Consider the following 21,651-nt stretch of genomic DNA (forward strand, 5'->3'; position numbering starts at 1 on the left):
AGCAGAGGTCAGCCTTCAGGAGATGGTTCTCTCTTTCCACCATGTTGCCCCAGGGGCTGAACTCAATTTATCAGCTTCACGGCAAGTGCCTTCACCCAGTGAGCAATCTTTTTTTAATTGTATGTATATGAGTACACCATTGTTCTCTTCAGACACACCAGAAGAGGGCATCAGATTCCATTACAGATGGTTGTGAGCCACCATGTGGTTGCTGGGATTTGAACTCAGGACCTCTGGAAGAGCAGTCGTTGGTGCTCTTACCCGCTGAGCCATCTCTCCAGCCCCTGGAATGGGCAACCTTACTGCCTCCCTTTTTTCTCCCCCCCCCCCTTTTTTCAATGATGAATGATCTCTAAGGCTTATGTCGCATGCACCCAAAGTGAGCAGAACAGCTATACATGTTTTTGTAACAGGTTCCCAGACCTTAGCACAACTAACTCCATGATGAAAGCACCATTCAGGCCATAAAAGTCAAAGTGTAGATATCTCTTACCTAAAATAAAACTAAGACCTGATCCCTAAAGTCCACAGTTCAGACAAAGTCTCTAAACATACTGATCTTGATTGTTGGTTTCGGTAGTTTTACTCCGGGCTAACTATTCTTGCTAACTGAAGAATGCTAGGGTATGGTTTTTGTGTTTAAAAGCTCATCCTGAAAAAGACTTGGGATGGATCCTGCCGGCTACAATTGTCTCCTTCAATAAGGACTTTCTATTGGCTTAAACCTGTGCACAAGCAGTCTACACAAGAGTAGACTTGTGTAGCTGAAACTGCTCTCAAACTTAAGACCCTACTGCCTCAGTTCCAGAATCGTGTGATTACAGGTAACTATGTGTCACCACGCCAGACCTTGCTTTGTTTGTTTGTTTTTTAAAAATTACAGTGTACAGTGTGTACAGGAGTGTAGACTTCTGGCGTCTTCCTCACTCACTCTCCATCTTAATTTTTCAGGCTTGGTCACTCACTGATCGAGGAGCCGGAATGATTGGCCATCAAGCCGCAGAAATCCTGTAAGTGCCTCCCCAGTGCTTGGCTTACGGGCGCACAAAACTGAGGAAACGTTTACCATAGGTCTTGGGGATCGAATTTACGCTAGGTAAAGTCTCCATCACTGAACTCTCTATGCCCTACTTCCCTTTCTAAAAACAGTTCACGCTGTAAATGAGCAAGGGTGCGTGGGACAGACGTATGCAGGTTCAGGAGACTCGGGGAGGGCTGAACCTGTACCGATTTCCGATCTGGTTTTTGTTCCTGAAGGCTCTTCTTTAATTACTTTGAATACCCAGGCATCGAAACGGCCCCCGCACTCTCTACGCTCTCTGCGAGTGGGCTCTCTCGCCCGCAAACAGTCTCAGCTTTCTCAGGAGTGAAAGCCGACTGTAAGACAGCAGCTTCCTAGCAAAGCATCCTCATCACGAGAATGGTGAACTCGAGAGGGATGGGAGGACCGGAAGTTGAGGTGGGCAGCCGGACTAGAAATGCGGGGACACCGGAGAGGGTCGACTGCTGTGACAGGGCAGCCCAAAGAGAGCGCGCGAAAGAGTGGGTGGGCGGGGCCTCGCGGAAGGAGGCGGGGCCTCCAGGTTACAGCCAACCCTGGGCGCCTGCTGCGGAGCGTGGGCGTGGCGGGATAGTAGCATCGCGGACTGGGTTCTGCTCCTGGTCTGTGTGCTGCAGCTTGCAGAGCTCTTTACTGCCGCAGTCTTTCCGGCTTTGCCCTTCTAAAAGCGTGTGCTCTCAAAGCTTGAGCGAGCACATCGCGATGTCTCCCCCTGTGTCTCTGGAGATGCCTTTGAGGATTTTAGTGATTATTTTCTATTTCCTCCTCTTCCTCCTTCAGTTCTTCCACTCTATGTAGACCAGGCTGGTCTGCAACTCACAAGAGATCAGCCTGCCTCTGCTTCTGCCTCTGCCTCCCTAGCGCTGGGATTAAATTGGTATTCCTCAGGTTCTCACCCGTTGAATATATAAATCCTGAGCCATTATGCGGGTGCTGCCAACAGCACCCCGCTTCTCTGAAAAAGCAGCAGATGTTCTTAACTGAAAAGCTATTTCTGGAGCCTTCAATATATTGATTTTAGTATATTTCATTAATTCTTTGTGAATTGTGTACACTGTATTTGGATCTTCACAGCCCCTCCCAGATCTACCATGTGTCCCCGTCCCCGTCTTCCCAAATTCCTATCCTTTAAAGAAACAATAACACATCAAGTCCAACTAGTTGTTGTTGTTGTTGTTCAGGCTGACCTTAAACATGTTATGTAGCTCTGGATGACTTTGCATTTCTGATCCTCCTGCCTCTGCTTTCCAGGTGCTGAAATTACAAATATATATATTACAATTCCAGTTTATTGGTGTGTGTGGGTGATCCAAAATCACTCTACCAATTAAGTTACATTTGAAACATCATCACTACCACCCCCATCACCACCACCACCACCATCACCATCATCACTAAGACAGGTTTTCTCTATATAGAGCTCTGGCTGTCCTGGAATCACTCTGTAGATCAGGCTGGCCTAGAACTTAGAGATCCTCCTGCCTTTGCCTCCAGAGTGCTGGGACGACTGAAGGTGTGTGCCCCCAGCTCTGGCCTGTCATCTTTCTTTATCTTTCTCAGGTTCTGCTCTTTTCTCTGCCCCAAGGTCACATGTCTGTATCGTCCTAGTCTCTAACTCTGCTTCGTTATTTATTTATTTTATTTTATTTTTTTGAGACAGGGTTTCTCTGTATAACCCTGGCTGTCCTGGAACTCACTCTGTAGACCAGGCTGGCCTCGAACTCAGAAATCCGCCTGCTTCTGCCTCCCAAGTGCTGGGATTACAGGCGTGCGCCACCACCGCCCAGCTTCTGCTTCATTATTTAATTAGTAAGTTCCTTTGTTCTCTTCTTGCTGGTTCTCATTACTCTTTAAGACCTTTGAGAGCAGGTTTATTTGCTTAGTGTCCTGTTCTCAGTCAGCTCAGAGCAGCCTCCAGATACTGGAGTTGGTATTTGTCAAATGGTTCCCGAAACTAAAACTCTGCTAAGTGCCATCATCCATGATGGCTTCTGTGTCAGTAAAACCTCAAACAAGTAGCCAGTGAGCTGGTGCAGGCAACACAACTTCTGTGAAATTTTTCTTTTTTCCCAGGGTTCGGGGGGGAGGGTTGTCTGAATTTCTCTGTGTAGCCCTGGCCATCTTGGAACCTGCTCTATAGACCAGGCTGGCCTCAAACGAGTGCTGGGATTACAGGAATGTGTCACCACCGCCCAGCCTTCTATGGAATCTTAAATTTACATTTTGTCCTTCCAGAGGTCCTGAGTTCAATTCCCAGTGATCACATTGTGATTCACCGCTATCTTTACTGCAAGTACACATGCGTGCCTAGATAGAGCACTCATATACAGCAAATACATATTTTTAAAAGTTTCTCATTGAAGTAGAAATTTCTTTTGCTTATCTTTAAAAATACCTAAACTTTGGGGATATGAGAGATTACCCCACAGCAGTCTTTGAATAAATTCTCTCTCTCTCTCTCTCTCTCTCTCTCTCTCACACACACACCACACACACACACACACACACACACACACACACACACTTTTCAAGGGAAGTCCATTCTTTTTTTTCTTTTTTCCGAGACAGGGTTTCTCTGTATAGCCCTGGCTGTCCTGGAATTCACTCTATAGACCAGGCTGGCCTCGAACTCAGAAATCCGCCTGCCTCTGCCTCCCAGAGGGCTAGGATTACAGGCGTGCGCTGCCACTGCCTGGTGTCCATTCATTTTTAATGGTGTAGTTAACTTTTACTCATTTTGTAAATCACTAGAATGTAATCCTAGAGCCTGGCACATGCGAGGGAAGTGCTCTACCTTTAATCTGTGCTCCACAGCCTTTTTGTTTTTTAAGGTCTCACAGTTGCCCAGGCAGAGCTTGAACTTGTGACTCTCATGGCTCAGTCTCCTGACTAATCAGAATTCCAACTCTGTGACACCCAGTATATTTATTTATTATAAATAAGTACTGCCAGGCGGTGGTGGCGCACGCCTGTAATCCCAGCACTCTGGGAGGCAGAGGCAGGCAGATTTCTGAGTTCCAGGACGTCCTGGTCTACAGAGTGAGTTCCAGGACAGCCAGGGCTACACAGAGAAACCCTGTCTGGAGGAAAAAAACAAACAAACAAACAAAAAAACAAAATCCACCCCCCCCCCAAAAAAAAACCCAAACCAAAAAAAGGGGGAAAAAAGTACATTGTAGTTGTCTTCAGACACTCCAGAAGAGGGAGTCAGATCCCATTACAGATGGTTGTGAGCCCCCATGTGGTTCCTGTGATTTGAACTCAGGACCTCTGGAAGAGCAAGCAGTCAGTGCTCTTAACCGCTGAGAAATCTCTCCAGCCTCCAGTCTACTAAATTTAAAAGAAATTAAGCCCAGCGAACCCACATTACATGCTTGTGAGCTTGTGCAGGGATCTAGGGTTCATGCTTTGTGTTGTTCATTTTTTAAAGACAATTTCTTGCTATGTAGTCCTAGTGTGTGTGAATTATGTAGCCCTCTCTGCCTGGCTTCATTGTTTTGGTAATCCTCTTCTTCAGCCTCCTGATTACTCCTGAGATTATTGTTCAGCTACCAGTGTTGGCCTTTGAGGATGAAAGGTCCAGTCTCAGAAGGCTCAGATGAGCCTCAGCCAGCAGGCACAGCATGAATTCCCGTAGATCGCTCAGGAAGGTTCTTGGGCTAGGGCTCCACCCTTCTCCTAAAGCTCCCGTGCTCCGCCCCGAAGAACAGTTCTGGGTGGAATGAGAAGCGCAGTCTCCTTCTTCCCCCGTGGAGCCTTAGTTCCCCAGGTTTGAAGGTAGAGACTCAGTCTTGGACAACGGAGTCAGCGTTTAAAAGTTATTATTATTTTATTGTTCGTGTACAGGTATTTTGCTAGTATACGTGTCTGTGTGTTGTGTGGGTGCAAGACACTTGAAATTCAGAAGAGGGTGTCAGGTCTCCTAGGAATATCACACTGTAGATGCTAGAGATTGAACATAGGTCTTCTGGAAGATCAGCCAGTGCTCTAAATCTTAGAGCTCCAGCCCTCCACCCCACCCTCTGTCTTTTAAAAAATATATTTATTTTCAGATCTCTGTGAGTCAGAGGACAGCATGGTCTACACAGTAAGTTCTAGGGAAGCCAGGGCTACACAGCTAAGACAAAAAAATACATAATATTGAGAGACCCCCCCCCCCACCTCCAACTCAAGATTTTTAGACTCCTAGCAATTAGCCTAACACAGAGCAACTTGTTTTATCTGCTTGCAGCCTGGGAAACCATTAACCTTAAGATAGCACTCCCTGCTCCAAGCACTCCCTGTTCCAAGCACTCCCGGCTCCAGGAACTAACTCCCCACATTCTTGAGACATCTGGCCCTTGCTCAAAGTAACTATGTTTGCTCAAGATATCCCATGGCCTTCCCCTGAGCCATGAATTGCCACCTGACCTTCCCTTTTCTTGGTAGTTTCTTTCTTTGAATCACTGCCTAAACCTCCCCTTTTCTTTGTAGTTTTTTCTTTAAAAACTCCCGACTGCAGCTGCTCAGGGTCGAACTCCTCTGCTCCTGGTTATGAGCTTGGCCCTAGTGCACTGGTTCCCCTGAATAAACCTCGTGTGCTTGCATCAAGAACAGTCTCTCGTGAATTTCTGGGGCGTCGTCCTATCCCGAGACTAGAGTGAGAGTCTCCCAGAATTCGGGAGTCTTTCAATATCTTACTTAGTTCTTTGAGAGCTCTGTACAATGTAGCTGAACTCTACTTATCCCCCATACCTCCGCCTACTCCTCTCAAATCACCCTGAGCCAGTCTCTATACACCTTTATTAACTGAGCCTGAATGAGTCTTTTTAAAATCCAACCTCTCTCCCACCTTGCAGACAGGTGGCCATCAGGGTGGTCTACAGAGTCCCATCCTGTTTCCTAAGTGCACGCAGGGATCGAGCACTCTGCCACTTTTGGAGGGCCCAAAGCGCTCCAGAGAGTATCGGACCTCCTGATGCATAGTGTGCGGGGACAGAGTGGCTCTGCCCCTTCCATTCAGCTCAGTACAACAATGCCGCTCCTTTATGCTGACTGCAGTGCTGTCTTTGAGTCACCAAACACTCAGAAATGAATACATCTTTGTTTGGTGCTGTCTTGGAATTCGCTCTGTAGCCGAGGCTGGCCTCTAACTCAAGGGGTCAAGGATCCACCTACCTCTGCCACTCAAGCGCTGGGATTACAGGCATGTGCCACAGCGCTCCGGACATCTTCTGTTTTTCTGTTTCGTGCTTATAGATACCGCTCGGTAGAGTAAGCATGAAAGCCTGCACTGTGGATCCGGCACTTTCTCCCAAGCCAAAAGCAGGTGCAGCTGAGGTTAGGGACCCCAGGGGCGGAACCCTTGAATCGGGGAACCCTGTAAAGCTGCAGCTGAGTTGGGGAATGGGATCTGGCAGGGACTTCCTGTTGTCCCAAATCCCAGCCTCCACCGGGCTTCCCCATCCGTCTGTTTTGGCTGCAGAGACTCGTTTCACGCTCGGGAGGGGGCTCCACCCCCGGGGTCCCCTTTGCTTCCTCCTTGGTGAGAAGGGGGTGCTAGGGAAGGCTCCTGGAAATTGGCTCCTGCAATCAGCTTGCAGAAGGGGACCGGGTCAAAGGCTGGCAAGGGATAATGAGGGGGCTGGACCCAGGATTGGGAAGATGAGGACAGGTACCACCCAAACCACGACCACGGTGAACGTACCCAGGTGGGAAGCTGCAGCTTTGAGAGAACGGCTGACGGAGGGCAGCTGATCTGTGGGTTTCAGGCGAGGCTCCGTGTCCAGCTGGGGCACACAGCAGGCATCAACGCACTGGCGCCTCCTTGGCAGGCTCTCCACAGAAGTTTCTGCAGCTCGTGATAAGAAGCCCTGATTCCCGTCCAGCCCTCACTCGCCCACAGCTGGCTTCACTCAGATTTAGGGCGCTTGCTTTAGTGACAAAGGGGGCAATACCATTTCTTTCAGAGAAACCAGAAAATATCATTTACCGTGGGGCTCTGTAGGGGCCGGCAGACTTCGTATGCACTGTGGTCAGGCATGGGGAGTGCGGGGCACTTTGGAAGTGTTCCTAAGATACTGATTTCTTTCCTCTTTTCCAGGTTCTTAGCTAAAAGCTGGACGGGGCTCGACTAGCAGGGGAGAGAACCACTTGCTGTTTTTTCTTGGCTCTGTAGCGGAAGATGTCTGCAGACAGTCAAAGCATCGCGGCTACCGAGAACAAGGAGAAAACCCAGGAGGTATGGTGGGATCCTAGCTAGGGAAGGGATGCCTTGAACTGGACGAGAGGGTGTTTTCTTTTTCTTTTCCGAGACAGGGTTTCTCTGTGTAGTTCGGGCTGTCCTGGAACTCACTTTGGAGACCAGGCTGGCCTCGAACTCAGAAATCCACCTGCCTCTGCCTCCCAAGTGCTGGGATTAAAGGCGTGCGCCACCACCGCAGGGCTGAGACGCTGTTTTCAAAACCGATGTCTGGACAAAAGGAAGCTTGTGAGAGTCACTGTGAGAATGATCTGGCACTGGGCAGGGGTGTGGGAGAAGAGGTGGAATAGCTTCCAACTGGTCTTTACAGTGTAACCGTTTTTTACTCCGCCCAGTAAGGGGCATAGCACCCACAGAAGACAGGGGAAGTCCTCTACTTCCCATTTTCTTCCTCTTGGGTCTTGACTCCTCATGGCTTACCTCTCTGGGTCCAAGTTCTAGTTCTGCCTGTTTCCTGCCATGTGGTGTGTGTGTGTGTGTGTGTGTGTGTGTATTGCCATCTTTGCAGGTCTAGGCTTGGACCCTGGTCTTGGAGCCAGAGGGCTCTGACTCAGCCTCAGGCCTGGTGTCTACCCTTGAGCCACTGCCCTGCTCCTCTGTGGGACCTCCTTGGCCTGTGTGTAAAGTTGCCTCATTCCCACTTGTCTTACTAGGTTCCTGGTAGGCTCGAAGGAGATGATGAGCTTGTGAGTCGTTTGTAAGCAGTTTGCCAGAGTGTAACTAACTGATCTGATGACTCCTGTGGTCCATGGACCGAGAACACCCAGAAGGGAGAGGAATTGCAATCCTCCCACCTAGTTTCTCTGGTGGTTATAAATATTAATAAATACACGGTAGTACAAGCACTGTCATTTTTATGGTGTAGAAGCTCAAAGAACTGTTACCAGTGTCCAGTGTCCAGTGTCCCTTCCTCTGATACCCAGTGAGCCTTGTGTATCTGCATTGTCCGCTGATGTCAGACTCTGTCAGCTGCACACTGGTGGAGTAACACTAGTAATTACTTGCATTGCTCTTAGTCTGTCCAGAACTTTCTGGCGCAGAGAACTGTCTCTCGTTTAAACACTAGCTCCTTTTAACTGTTTTACGCAGGCGGTAGAGCAGTCTGGTCCAGCCCACCAGTCAGTCCCAGGCAGCGAGCAAGCCAGCGAGCTAGCGAGGGGAAGGACATCACGGTCTCTAGGTGGGAGCTCACCAGGCTCCCCCAGTGCAAGGCTTTAGAGCTCGGTGCCTCAGGCCGCTCTTGTATCTTCCAGCCTGGGTGTGTTGGCTTCTTGTGGCTGCCTGGGAAATTCCCACTAACAGAGAGGCTTAAGACCACCTGGGTTTCTTCTCACATAATCGCACAAGGCCCTGCTCCCTTGGAGACTTTTCATGCCTCTGTGTGTGGCTCTGTCTTGTCCTCTGTCTTGTCCTCTTCCTTTCCCCTTCTAATTTTTATGTATATGTATATGTGTGTGTATGTGTGTGTATATGTATATGTAGTGTGTATATGTATACATATGTATATATATGTATATGTAGATGTATATGTGTGTATATGTATATGTAGATGTGTGTATATGTAGATGTAGATGTGTGTATATGTATATGTAGATGCGTGTATATGTATATGTGTGTATATGTATATGTATATGTGTGTATATGTATATGTGTGTATATGTATATGTGTGTATATGTATATGTAGATGTGTGTATATGTATATGTATGTATATGTAGATGTGTGTGCGCGTGCATGCGTGTGTGTATGTGTGTGTGTGTGCACGCGTGCGCGTGCGTGTGTACACAAATGCTTGTGGTCCACAGAAAGCATGAAATTCCCTGGGGCTGAAGCTACAGGTCTCTCTCAGGTGTCCAACATGGATGCTGGGACTCTAACTCGGGTCTTCTGCTGCGGTAATCAGTGCTCTTAACTGTTGAGCCCTTTTCCCAGCCTCCGTGCCTTTATTTTTTTGTTTGTTTTTGGACAGTGTTGGGAATCAGACCTAATAACCCTAACAAGCACCTGCTACTGAGCTATGCTCCTCAGCCTCCGGCCTGTGTGTGTGTGTGTGTGTGTGTGTGTGTGCGCACGCGCGCGCAGGATGGGTGGGCACACACAGAGAGACAGACAGACAGACTGACTAAAGGCCGCACCCTGGTTCTCATACACACTATAAGCAGTCTTCTACCAAGTTACATCTCAAGGCCTCTTTTGGCTTTTTATTTTTGAAACAGATTTGCTAAGTTTTTATGTGGCCTTGAGCTCTCTTAGTAGCGGTGGTAGGTCTTGAATTTGCCGTCCTCCTGCTTCAGTTTCACATGTTGGCGCTGCCAGGCGGGACTGCTAGACTGCTATACCTTCTCTTCTTATCAGTATCTGAATCTGGATGTAGGGCTAAATTTCCAATGATTTAATTCCTTCCTTCCTTCCTTCCTTCCTTCCTCCCTTCCTTCCTTCCTTCCCCCCTCCCTCCCTCCCTCCCTTCCTTCCTTCCCTCCCTCCCTCCTTCCTTCCCTCCCTTCCTCCTTCCCTCCTTTCTTCCTTCCTTCCTTCCTTCCTTCCTTCCTTCCTTCCTTCCTTCCTTCCTTCCTTCCTTCCTTCGCCTTGAGACAGGTTGTTTTGTTGTTTGGCTGTCCTAGCACTACCTCTGTAGAACAAACTGGCCTTGAACTCACAGAGATCTTGAAATCACACAATGTTGAGATTAAAAGCATGAGCTACCGCTGCCCGGCTCCAGTGATTTAATTTCAAGATCAGTAGCTTAATTTTTCTCTGTTCGGTCACATTCTTCTTTTTGTTTTGTTTTTAGACAGGGTCTCATGTAGCCTAGAACTGCTTATGTAGTCAACCACCAATGACCCTGGGCTCCTGATCTTCCTGCTTCCACATCTCAAGGGCTGGAATTACAGGCCTGTGCCACTGCACCTGACTTCAAATAAAGTTATATTTATGGCTGACAATGATCTGGGGTGAGGGGATGCTATTTAACCTAGTAGAGTTAGTTTTCTCCTATATTTAAGAAAGCAGTCTACAGAGCTGTGGGTATGAGGCTTGAGTGGACAGGTGGCAACTGCTTTCAGGGTGTCTTGTCCCCAGGCACTGTGGTGATGGGGGTTGACATTTTCTATCTCCTACTGCCTGTCCTTGCTAGGGTGAGCCCTGGATGCAAAGAGAGGCTAAGTCTTTAAGGTGCGCCGTATGTTTACATGTAGCTGGCACTGCTGAGTATCTGCTGGATCTGCAGCCCACTGCTGATAGGGACTGTGATTCCCAGGTCCCAGGTAATGAGCAGCGCTATGGAGAGGGGCAAGAGGAGACAGAGCCCTTGGGAACCTCTCGGGAGTCAACCCATGTTAAGGCAGAGACAGAAGAGCCACACAGTGAGGAAACATCACAGGAGGACAGGACTGCAGGAACACAGGGCTGGATGTCTCCAAGTCCTGACGCTAGGGACAAAGGCCCATTCCTGCCTGGTGGAGGTAGGAGAGGCGCGTTCTTGGAGAGACATTCTGGGGACGGTTGAGGGTTTTACCGAGGGATGGAGGGGCCCCAGATTTCCATCTCTGACCCGGTAACTTTAGAGTGGGTTAAATCCCTGGGTGAGGTTGGAGGCAGCTGGGGGAGCATCAGGACCCAGCATGCAGGATGCTGGCTGCTCTGAGGACCTTGTCTTCCCACAGTTCTTCCTTCACCTTGGATCCCTGTGCTGTCCCGAGGGGGACGGACCAGAGAGCGACAGATGGCCGCTGCACTCCTCACTGCCTGGTCCCAGGTGAGTGACTCCTGAGGGTCTCCAGCTGCCCCAGGGCAGGGCAGGACTCTCCCCGGCCATCACGTGCTGCTCAGCTTGTGACTCCAGAAGACTGCTTCCCTTCTCATGTGAAGTCAGAACCTACTGCCTGTGACTTGCTAAGCTGCTGCTGGGGCCACCCGAGAGCCTTTGCCCAGGCCTGGGGCCCATGGCAGTCCGGGTGCAGCTGATGGAGAAGCACAAGGCAGTGGATAGACTGTTGCACCGTTGTGAACGCTCCTCTGAGATGAGCGTAGGGCAGAGGCCCTGGGAGGGCCTGACCTTTGGCCACACCCTAAAATGCTGCCTCGCCCCTGGCCATCACCTTCCACTGAAGGCTGTCCTTGGGTCGCGCTTCTGACCAACCATCAAATCCAGGTCCTGGCGGTGGTGGCTTGAGGGCCTGGTCTTGCCACACTTCTTGGGGTTGTCATTTTTTCTTACCAGGTCCGCAGCAAACCCTGAACAGTCTCGTTTTCATGTTGTCTCAGATGCCGGTGACCTTTGAGGATGTGGCTCTGTACCTCTCCCGGGAGGAGTGGGGAAGGCTGGACCACACACAGCAAAATTTCTACAGAGACATACTACAGGGGAAAAATGGCCTGGCTTTGGGTAAGGCTCATCTGCAATGGCTTCCCGTGGCCTCCGGCGTGCTGAAGGCTGCCCCACCATTGCCTCCCTGCCCACACCTTACCTGCCCTTTCCTCTCATTTTTCTCTGGACGGCACTGCTCTGCTTACCCTTCCACACAGACGGGCGTGCTTGTCTCTGACCTAGGACAGTGACCACGAGCCTGGGCCCTGTTGAGTTCTGGAAAGAAGGCAGGATGGTTAAGTTTTGTTTGATCAACTTACAATGGAATTTGGACAGCCGGTGTTGGGTGCTGTGGTCACATCTGTAAGCCCAGCAGAGTCAAAGGCTAGAGGACTGATGTTTACTCAGGGAGTTCCAGGCCTGCCAGGGCAGTGGTGAGACCTTGTCTCAAAGGATATTTAGTAGGAGACGCAGCTGGGCAGGTTAGTGGCACAGCACTGCCCAGTGTCAGCTTGGAACTTTGTTTCTTCTTTCTCCACGTTCATATCATAAGTTATTTTCCTCAGCCTCCCCACTCCAGATGTGTCTACTCATCTGGAGGCTCTCTGGGCAGATGTGCCATCAGCCACCCTCCCAGATCCTTAAGCTACAGGCAGTGGCTTAAGAACCCACAGGACCAGCTTGCTCCCCAGGGCGGGAAGGGCTGTGTCTAAGTCCAGGCTTTTGACTCCTCGGTTTCAAACTGATTCTGACAGAATTTGATGATGCTTTCAGCTCTTCATTGTCATCCATCTGTCCATCCATCCATCTGTCCATCTGTCCTTGCATCCATCCATCCATTCATTCATTCATTCATTATATAGCTATAGCTATTTAAAATGTTCTAGTTAAGGTAGAATCCCTGAGCCTAAGCTCTCTCTCTCTCTCTCTCTCTCTCTCTCTCTCTCTCTCTCTGTGTGTGTGTGTGTGTGTGTGAGAGAGAGAGAGACAGAGAGAGAGAGAGAGAGAGAGAGAGAGAACCAGAGGTCAGCCTTAAGTCTTGACTCTTCAAGTGCTTTCCATGTTTTTCCACAGTGGAGAGCTGTTTTTTGATTTTTTTGTTTTGTTTTGTTTTGTTTGTTTTGTTTGTTTTTCTGGATTTTGGTTTTTTCGGAGACAGGGTTTCTCTGTATAGCCCTGGCTGTCCTGGAACTCACTCTGTAGACCAGGGTGGCCTCGAACTCAGAAATCCACCTGCCTCTGCCTCCCAGAGAGCTGGGATTACCGGCCACCACCGCCTGGCTGGTTTTTGATTTTTTGAGACAGGATCTCTGTGTAGCCCTGGCTGTGCTGGAGCTCACTTTGTAGGCCAGGCTTCAGGTTGCCTCTGCTTCTCAGTGCTGGGATTAACGTTGTGCCAGGTCACTTTGTTTTGTTTGTTTGTTTGGTTTTTGAGACAGTGTCTTTCATTGGTCAGGAACTCACCGAGCTGCCTAAGCTTGACAGCCACTGAGCCCCAGGTACCCACTTATCCATCGTTAGGACCAGACAGCGCCACTGGCTTGTAATGTGGCCGCTACGGATGGAACGTGAATCCTCACACGTGCTTTGCTGGCAGGCACGACTGAATGAACTTTCTTTCCAGCCCCACCGCCTTGGCGGTTCTGTCAGTGACGGGGTGGTGGTCCTGAGACTCATGCTGGCATATCAGTCCCCCCCCCCAGGACGCCACCCACTCCTGTAATTATCTTAGGTTTGTTACCTGCCGTTGTCAGCATTTGCCAGGCCTCAGACCAACAGTCCAAGCAAATCCAGGAGATTAGACAGAATTTAGCAATCAGCTGGGTTGTGACCTAGCGAATTCCTTTCCTCTGTTGAGTTAAGGGAGTCACAGCTCTCCACTCTTACTGACTACAGGAAACCCCTCAGGGACACAGCACATCAGTCCTGTGGCTGTCAGTGTCCCAGCCACTCTGCCTAAGACCTGGTTCCCTCAGTCAAGTGCAGGAGTAAGGTGGTCTTCTGTGGTGCTTACCACGGTGGTGAGGAAGGCTTCCTGCTGAGCTGAGCAGTCTCTGCTCCTCCCTCAGACAGAGGTGGGGCCAGCCTAGCAGTGGAAGAGGATGGACGGTCAACACAGGGACTTGTTTTATTTTACTTTACTTTTATGTAGTGCTAGGGATGGGACTCAGGGCTCCTCACATAATTACTTGTTTTTATTTATTTATGTATGTATGTATGTATGTATGTATGTATGTGTTTGTTTATTTATTTATTTATTTATTTATTTATTTATTTTTGAGAACAGGGTCTCATGTAGCCCAGGCAAGTCTTGAACTCATTATATAGCTGAGGATGACCTTGAACTCCTGATCCTCCTAAATGGAATTCCACAATTACGCTTCCAAGCCTGGAATTTTTAAAATTTTGCCCTCTAGTCTATTGAGATAGTCTCTCTGTGTAGTCTAGGCAGGGCTTGAGCCGGTGGCCTCCCTCCGCTTCCTAGGTGCTGGCTTTGTTTTGTGTTAGGTTTCTAGGGAGAAGGGTTTTCGCCCTTTTGCCTTACAGAGTTGGATCGGGGTAGAGACGGACCACGATGGGTGGAGTTGGGTGGGGGTGATCCTACTGTGGTGCAGTCACAGAAGCTGAGTTTCTCTTTCTGGACAGGGTTTCCCTTCAGCAGACCTTTCTGGGTCCCCCAAGTTCAAGGGAAGGGCCAGGCGGCAAGCTCTAGCAGGATCACAGGCGCTGAGGAGAGGAGAGGGCTTGATTCAGGTGAGGGCCTTAGCTAATGCTAAGGTTTGGGGATCCCCTTGTGGATATGCATGCAAGGGTCTCCAGACCCCTCTACTCCTAGAGGGTGGCTATTGCCTTGAGGGGTTCCCTAGTTTCTCCTTGCCTGTTCCTGTCTCCCAGAATCTATCTAGCTCCTGTTTTTTTTTTTTTGTTTGTTTGTTTGTTTTGTTTTTTAGCTCTGCCCTCTCATTCTGTGGGTTCTCCACAAGTTCATCTTCAGCTGGCAGCCTCTCTTTTCACAGGAACTGTGGAAATGGGGAAGGTGGTTCCCACCTTGGCTGTGGCAACCCTAGAGGACACAAAATCCCTAAGGACTAGGGCCAGGTGGGCCCCACAGGAAGACCTGAAGTGTGGTCAGCAATTAGCTAGTGGCCCAGGAGCAAAGCTGACCAGAGACACCAGGGAAGAAGCTAGTCAGCTAAAGCCAGCCCCAACCGAAGCACATCCTCTCAAGACCGCAGAGGACAGCGGCCCAGAGAAACCCGGTGAGGGGGAGGAGGCCCTGAAAGGTGGCGAAGAGTGTCTGGTACCCGACGGTGACACGGGCAAGAAGACATACAAGTGTGAACAGTGCGGCAAGGGCTTCAGTTGGCACTCGCACCTGGTGACACACCGGCGCACGCACACGGGGGAGAAGCCTTATACCTGCACGGACTGCGGCAAGCGCTTCGGCCGCAGCTCACACCTCATCCAGCACCAGATCATCCACACGGGCGAGAAGCCCTACACCTGCCCCTCGTGCTGGAAGAGCTTCAGCCACCACTCCACGCTGATCCAGCACCAGCGCATCCACACCGGCGAGAAGCCCTACGTGTGCGACCGCTGTGCCAAGCGCTTCACCCGCCGCTCGGACCTAGTCACACACCAGGGCACTCACACCGGCGCCAAGCCCCACAAGTGCCCTATCTGTGCCAAGTGCTTCACCCAGAGCTCCGCCCTGGTCACCCACCAGCGCACCCACACCGGCGTCAAGCCCTACCCGTGCCCCGAGTGCGGCAAGTGCTTCAGCCAGCGCTCCAATCTCATCGCACACAATCGCACGCACACGGGCGAGAAGCCCTACCACTGCCTCGACTGTGGCAAGAGCTTCAGCCACAGCTCGCACCTCACCGCCCACCAGCGCACCCACCGTGGCGTGCGGCCCTACTCCTGCCCACTCTGCGGCAAGAGCTTCAGCCGCCGCTCCAACCTGCACCGGCACGAGAAGATCCACACCACTAGACCCAAGGCTCTGGCCATGCTCATGCTGGGGGCGGCGGCTGCGGGGGCGCTCACAGCACCCCGACCTGCTCCCACTTAAAAGCCTGAGAGAGCAGTGAGGACACCCTGGGAAGCTGGGACGACCCGCTGCTGCTGGGGCCCTGGGAAGACGCTGGGTCCTAGCCAGTGGGATGTGGAGTGGGGTGAGGGCAGGGAACTGCAAGGTGCAGTTCTGACACCAGGTGGGCATGGTCACGTGGGGGCAGCCGGGGCTAGAAGGGCGGGCGCTCTAGCTGCAGATCCAAGGCTTGGGTTTCAAGCTGCGCCCTGTGGCGCTGTGTGCCTGGTGCTTGAGCTGATCTCTGAGCATCGGGTAGCTCTTGGTTCCACCAGGCGTCCTCGTTCAGGTAACCCTGAGTCACCACTGGTGGCCCTGGACGCCTCTCATCCCTAGCCTTGACTTGGGTCAGAGTCTCTTTTGTCAGAGGTCTTTTCCAGAATATCAGGACCTTTAAAAAAAATTTTTTTTTTGAGTCGGGTGTGGTAGCGTACACCTTTAATACTAGCACTTGGGAGTCAGAGGCAGTAGAATTTCGGTAGTTTGAGCCCAGCCTGGTCTACGAAGTGAGTGCAGCACAGCCAGGGCTGTTGTCTCGAAAACCAAAACAAAATTAATAATAATAATATAATAATAATAGTTATTATTATTATAATTATTGTGGTTGTCATTGGTATCTAAACGCATGTATGGATGTGACACAGTGCACCTGTTGAGGTCAGAGGACAACTCAGAATTTATTCTATACCACGAGGGTCTCGGGTATGTCACTCCAGTTGTCTGTAGGCATCTTTACCTACTGGGTCATCTCACCCAGGTTTTGTAGTTTTGAGACCTGGCTTCCTGTAGCCTAGGGTAGCTCTAGCTAGGTACCGTGTGTTCCTCGCCCCTACCTGCCGGGTACTGGGATTATAGGTGAAACCCACCCAGCCCAAGTTGGGACCACAAGACTATAAACAAAAGCTTCTACAGTCTGGTTTCCCAACCTGAAGCAAGCCAGTTAATTTCTGGCACCGTGAGGTGGGGGAAGGGCACTGTGAGGTGGGGGAAGGGCACCGTGAGGAGGGGGAAGGGCACCGTGAGGAGGGGGAAGGGCACCGTGAGGTGGGGGAAGGGCACTGTGAGGTGGGGGAAGGGCACTGTGAGGTGGGGGAAGGGCACCGTGAGGTGCCCTTCAGCTTGGCGCCCGATCAGCCCTGTCTCTTCTTTGGCTCACAACCACCAATACCTCCAGTGCCTGGGTTTTAATGATGCCCACCGGTCTCTGCGGGTCCCTGCACACGTGTGCACACACAATTATCACATATCTCACACATAATTTAAAAAAATTAAATCTTTTTAAAAAGTTGCTTGCTTTATTTAGCTGGGTGGTGGTGGCATATGCCATTTATCCCAGCACTTGGGAGGTAGAAGCAAATGGATCTGTGAGTTCAAGGCCAGCCTTGTCTATAGAGAGAGTTCTGGGAGAGCCTGGGTTCCACAGAGAGAAACCCTGTCTGGGAAAAAAAAAAGAGTCTCATTTAGACAGGATCTCAAGTATCTGAAGCTGGCCCGGGCCTCACTGTGGAGTCAAAGATGACCTTGAACGACTGGCTATCCTACCTCCGCCTCACCAAGGCAGGAATTACAGATGTGCACTGTCACACCTGGCTAAATGGTTATTTCCCAAAGTGAGGTCAGAAAGACAGACTGCTACCCCTAGGTTGTCTGCGCAGACGACTGTCACTCAGATAGCAATGGAATCTCTTGGTGTGGCTCAGTGTGAGGGGCTGAGAGGGTTCTCTCCTGTGAAATGGGTTTCTCTACCGGGAACTACTTAATAAAGGCAGGGGCTGTTTGCAAAGACTTGTTAAATCCACGGGAACTTAGCATACTGTCTCGCTTGCACAATGGGTTTTGTTAGCTGACTTCAGCTCCTCTGGCTGTGTGCTTGGTGCATTTGGATGTGTAGTGACAGGCAGGGACAGATTACCCGAGAGCATCTTCAGAAGAAAAAGGCACCTTTAACAAAGAACAAATAAGACGAAGTGGTAGCGTCGTGCGTCTCTAATGTTGGGATGAAAGAAACTGATGATTCTGTGGGTGATGGGTGTTGTGAAAGGACTAGAAGCTTGAGCCGGGTCTTGGTGTCGGGGTGGAGCTTCGGGGGCTCCTGGGCCACTGCTGGACACCTGGTTTACTAGTGTGATTTTGAGAGCAGAGCGCTGGCGAGGAGCGATCGAACAAGTTTTCTTCTGAGCTTCGCGCTCAGGGTTCGGGTGAAAGCTGTTTTTGCCCAGCAGAGGCGGAGACATGGACACAGCTCTGAACTAGGACAGCTCCCCAGAATTTTCCGCTGGCAACAGGTCAGGAGTCTGATGGTGCTTTTTCCACGCCAGGGAGATGGGCTCTAGAAACACCAGTCACCGCCCACGCCACTCCTAGCAACTTTCCCTCCCCCCGCCCCCCGCAGTAAGCTGCGCGGTTGTCCAGACAACAGTTCCCTGGCTACGGTTCGGAACTGGTCCGGTTTTCAGTGCTTCAGACGAACCACTGACTCCCTCTAGTGTCCGGCCAGTTAGTGCTCTTAGGGCTGTAGCCAGGGCTGGCCTGAACCGCGCCTGGTAGAGACCACCCTGGACTAGAATTTCTGCCTTTGAGTGCTAAGATTACAGGTGAATGCTACTAGGCCCAGCTTTTATGTATTTACTTATTTTTTGATTCAGATATATTTTAAATTTTGTCTTCGAAACGGTTTGTGCATTTCAGTGCAAGACCTGTATATTCATATTAGAGTTTGGCATATTCTTTAGTAAAAAAACCCAGCTAATTGTAGAAATATACATTTATTTGCTAGGCACTGGTGGCACACGCCTTTAATCCCAGCACTTGGGAGGTTGAGTCAGGCAGATTTCTGAGTTTGAGGACAGCTTGGGCAACAGAGCAAGGTCCACGACAGCCTGGGCTACACAAAGAAACGGTCTTGAAAAAAAATATGTATTTATTCCAAGTGTGATCTTTTCCTCCTCTTTATTTCTTCCTTCTTTCCCCCCTTCCTCCCTTCCTTCCTTCCCCTTCTCTTCCTTCTTGTTATGATAATGACTTTTTGTTTGGTTGGTTGGTTTTTCTAGACAGGGTTTCTCTGTGTAGCCCTGGCTGTCCTGGAACTCACTCTGTAGACCAGGCTGGCCTCAAACTCAGAAATCTGCCTGCCTCTGCCTCCCAAGTGCTGGGATTACAGGCGTGTGCCACCACCGCCCAGCGATGATGTTTTTTTTGAGACAGGTTTTCTCTACCATAGTCCTAGAACTCACTATGTAAACTAGGTTGGCCCTTGCTTGTAATTTAATCATGAATGAGTCTACCAACAGCTATCTTTATTTTCTTTTTTCTTTTTTTCTTTTTTTCTTTTCTTTTCTTTTCTTTTTTTTTTTTTTTTGGTTTTTTGGATTTGGTTTTTTTGAGACAGAGTTTCTCTGTATAGCCCTGGCTGTCCTGGAACTCACTCGGTAGACCAGGCTGGCCTTGAACTCAGAAATTCGCCTGCCTCTGCCTCCCAAAGTGTTGGGATTAAAGGCGTGCGCCCGCCTCCTCCGCCGCCACCCCCCCCCCCCACACACACCCCAGCTTTTTTTTTTTTAATTACATATACGTTCATGAGAGAGTGTCCGAGCCTGAAGGAAGCAGCCTTACTCAAACAGATACTGTGCACCATAAACTTCCACCTAAGGATTTGTGGTCATTGTTTATTCTCCTGGAATTGGTCGTGCTTTGTGTTGCCTGCCTTTAAAAGACACTGAGAAAATCCACTCACTGCTGACGTGGTATCCGCCTGCGGCCCTTCCATATCTGCCCCTTGCATCTTTTCTCTGCCTTTCCTATAATCTTCCGCATTGCCCCAGTCATGGTTCCCGCTTGACTGACCAGCAGGCTCTGGCAGTTTTCTTATGTGTTTGAATGTTTATGCCTGTCTACACCACGTGCATGCCCGATATGGACGGAGGCCAGAAGAGGGCGCCAGAGCCCTGGAAGTGCAGTTACAGCCGCTAGTGGGCGCTGACAATTGATCCCACATCCTCTGGAAAAGCGGCTGGTGCCGCTGTTTCAGGTTCTTCCTTCCTCCTGAAGTGCTGCTAACCGCTCAGCTGTCTCTGTAGTCCCGGAAGTGCTTTCTCTATCTCTGTGCAGACATATACAGTAACACACTGAAGCAGAATCAGATCTGCCGACTCTTGGCAGAGTCACCACAAAGGAAGGGAAAGCCATGGTAGCTGGTGTACTAATCAATGAATCGCTCCAAAACCGACTCACAAGTGATGCCACATAAGATGAGTGTGTGTTCCTTAAAATACAGCTTATGGGTAAATACTAAAGCGGCTGGGCACGTGGCTACAGCCTTTAATCCCGACACCCCTGGGGCTGAGGCAGCTGGCAATCTTGAATTCCAGGTCAGCCTGTTTACACAGTAAGTTGCAGCCACCCAGGACGACAGAGGAGATTCTATCTAAAAAAGAAAAAGAAAAAAAGAAAAAAGAAAGAAAGAAAGTGATTTGAGACCTTAAAACCGGGCGGTGGTGGCGCACACCTGCAACCCCAGCACTTGGGAGGCAGAGGCAGGTGGATTTCTGAGTTCAAGGCCAGCCTGGTCTACAGAGTGAGTTCCAGGACAGCCAGGGTTATACAGAGAAACCCTGTCTTGAAAAACCAAAAAAAAAAAAAAAAAAAAAAAAAAAATTGAGACCTTAAATAATCACAACAATAAATCCAAATCCAAAACATCACCAAAACCAAATGCATGTTGGCTTAACCCTGGCTTTCTAGCCGAAGTCTGTGGGTCATCATGACATTATTCTGATTGCATAGGCATGGCACAGATGAGAGGGTCTTTCAGTGGTTACAGTTGCGTTTTTTGCCAGTGTGTTCATGCGCGAACACACTGAGGTCAACCTCAGATGTCATTTTTATGAGATAGAATCTCTCACTGTGACTGAAGCTTACTGCGTGTCCACTTTACTGACTGAGCTATTTCGCCAACCCTGAATCTCTGTTACTGTGGTTCACATCAAAGGCTCCCTGAGGCATTACTGAAAGATATGAACCTATGGAACGACCTGGATGCAGAGGAATCTGGGACCTTGAGAAGGAAGACAGCCAGGAGAGGCTGGTACCACTCCCCTCCCCCACCCCCTCAAGGAGTTTCCTGCAGAATTGCTAACCACCCTGACCTGACTGTGAATTTGTTTGGTTTGGTTTTGTTTGGTTTGGTTTTTTTGAGACAAGTTTTCTCTATGTAACCCCGGCTGTCTTAGAGCCCGATCTGTAGGCCAGGCTGGCTTTGAAGTCACAAAGATCTGACTGCCTTTGCCTCCCAAGTGCTGGGATTAAGGGCTTGCACCACCACCACTTGGCCAAATTTGTTTTTATAATTTTTATTCCCTGTGTGTCTCTCGTCTCTGTCTCACCCTTCCTGTGGTTCAGAGGACAGCTGACCAGAGTCCCTTTCTCCTCCCACCATGTAAGTCTCAGGGATGGAATAAGGTGCCAGTTGTCTTTGCCTTGTGAGGGTCCTCCCTGCCGTGGGTGGGCAGACTTTTCTCATCTCAGCCTCTTAGTGTACTGGCGCTGGAGACTGCAGCAGTAGTGCAGGCCTGTGTGAGGAACATCAATGACCATGTCTGTGCCTGGCAGCGAGCAGCCACTCAACATGGGTTATCAGGAATATGGGTTATCAGGTTGTGGTTTTGCAATAGATTCTGAAAACCAAGGTTGATAGATTGAAGGCCAGCACCAGCGTCTTTTGGTTCTCTGCCTCTGGGCTATCTCAAGGCTGGACTCTGTCAAGGTGATGGGGGGGGGGGCGGTGTGATGGCAAGTGGGGGGCTGTATTTAATGGAAGTTGGACTTTTTAAATTCCAAAAGGCTGTCTTAGACCTTAGAACCCTTCATGGGCAGTGTTCAACCAGATCACAGCACTGCGTGTCTTCCTCTGTTTTCTTCTTAGAGCTGATTTAAAAAAAAAAAAAAGGCTTCCCA

General features: G+C 49.9%; 1 protein-coding gene and 1 long non-coding RNA gene across 5 annotated transcripts; both read left to right on the forward strand.

The window, feature by feature from the left end:
- Positions 1–637: 637 nt before the first annotated feature.
- LOC127695019 (uncharacterized) lies at positions 638–2,180 on the forward strand. Its single transcript, XR_007979888.1, has 3 exons — positions 638–824; positions 952–1,010; positions 1,287–2,180. It is a non-coding gene; the product is annotated as an uncharacterized LOC127695019 (long non-coding RNA).
- A 4,275-nt stretch (positions 2,181–6,455) lies between these two features.
- On the forward strand, positions 6,456–16,669 carry Znf205 (zinc finger protein 205). Of its 4 annotated transcripts, none has more exons than XM_052196871.1 (7): positions 6,456–6,584; positions 7,143–7,280; positions 10,557–10,761; positions 10,963–11,054; positions 11,564–11,684; positions 14,253–14,360; positions 14,558–16,669. In XM_052196871.1, exons 2-7 carry the CDS (start codon positions 7,224–7,226, stop codon positions 15,679–15,681), a joined length of 1,707 nt encoding a protein of 568 aa, XP_052052831.1. In that variant the 5' UTR covers positions 6,456–6,584; positions 7,143–7,223; the 3' UTR covers positions 15,682–16,669. The 4 variants fall into 4 exon arrangements, with proteins under 4 accessions (XP_052052831.1, XP_052052834.1, XP_052052833.1 ...); XM_052196873.1 differs by having other exon boundaries at positions 6,457–6,584; positions 14,624–16,669; XM_052196872.1 differs by lacking the exon at positions 6,456–6,584 and adding an exon at positions 6,595–6,750.
- Positions 16,670–21,651: the final 4,982 nt, after the last annotated feature.

Source organism: Apodemus sylvaticus, chromosome 10 (genome assembly GCF_947179515.1).
Source record: "Apodemus sylvaticus chromosome 10, mApoSyl1.1, whole genome shotgun sequence".
Classification (NCBI taxonomy): domain Eukaryota; kingdom Metazoa; phylum Chordata; class Mammalia; order Rodentia; family Muridae; genus Apodemus; species Apodemus sylvaticus.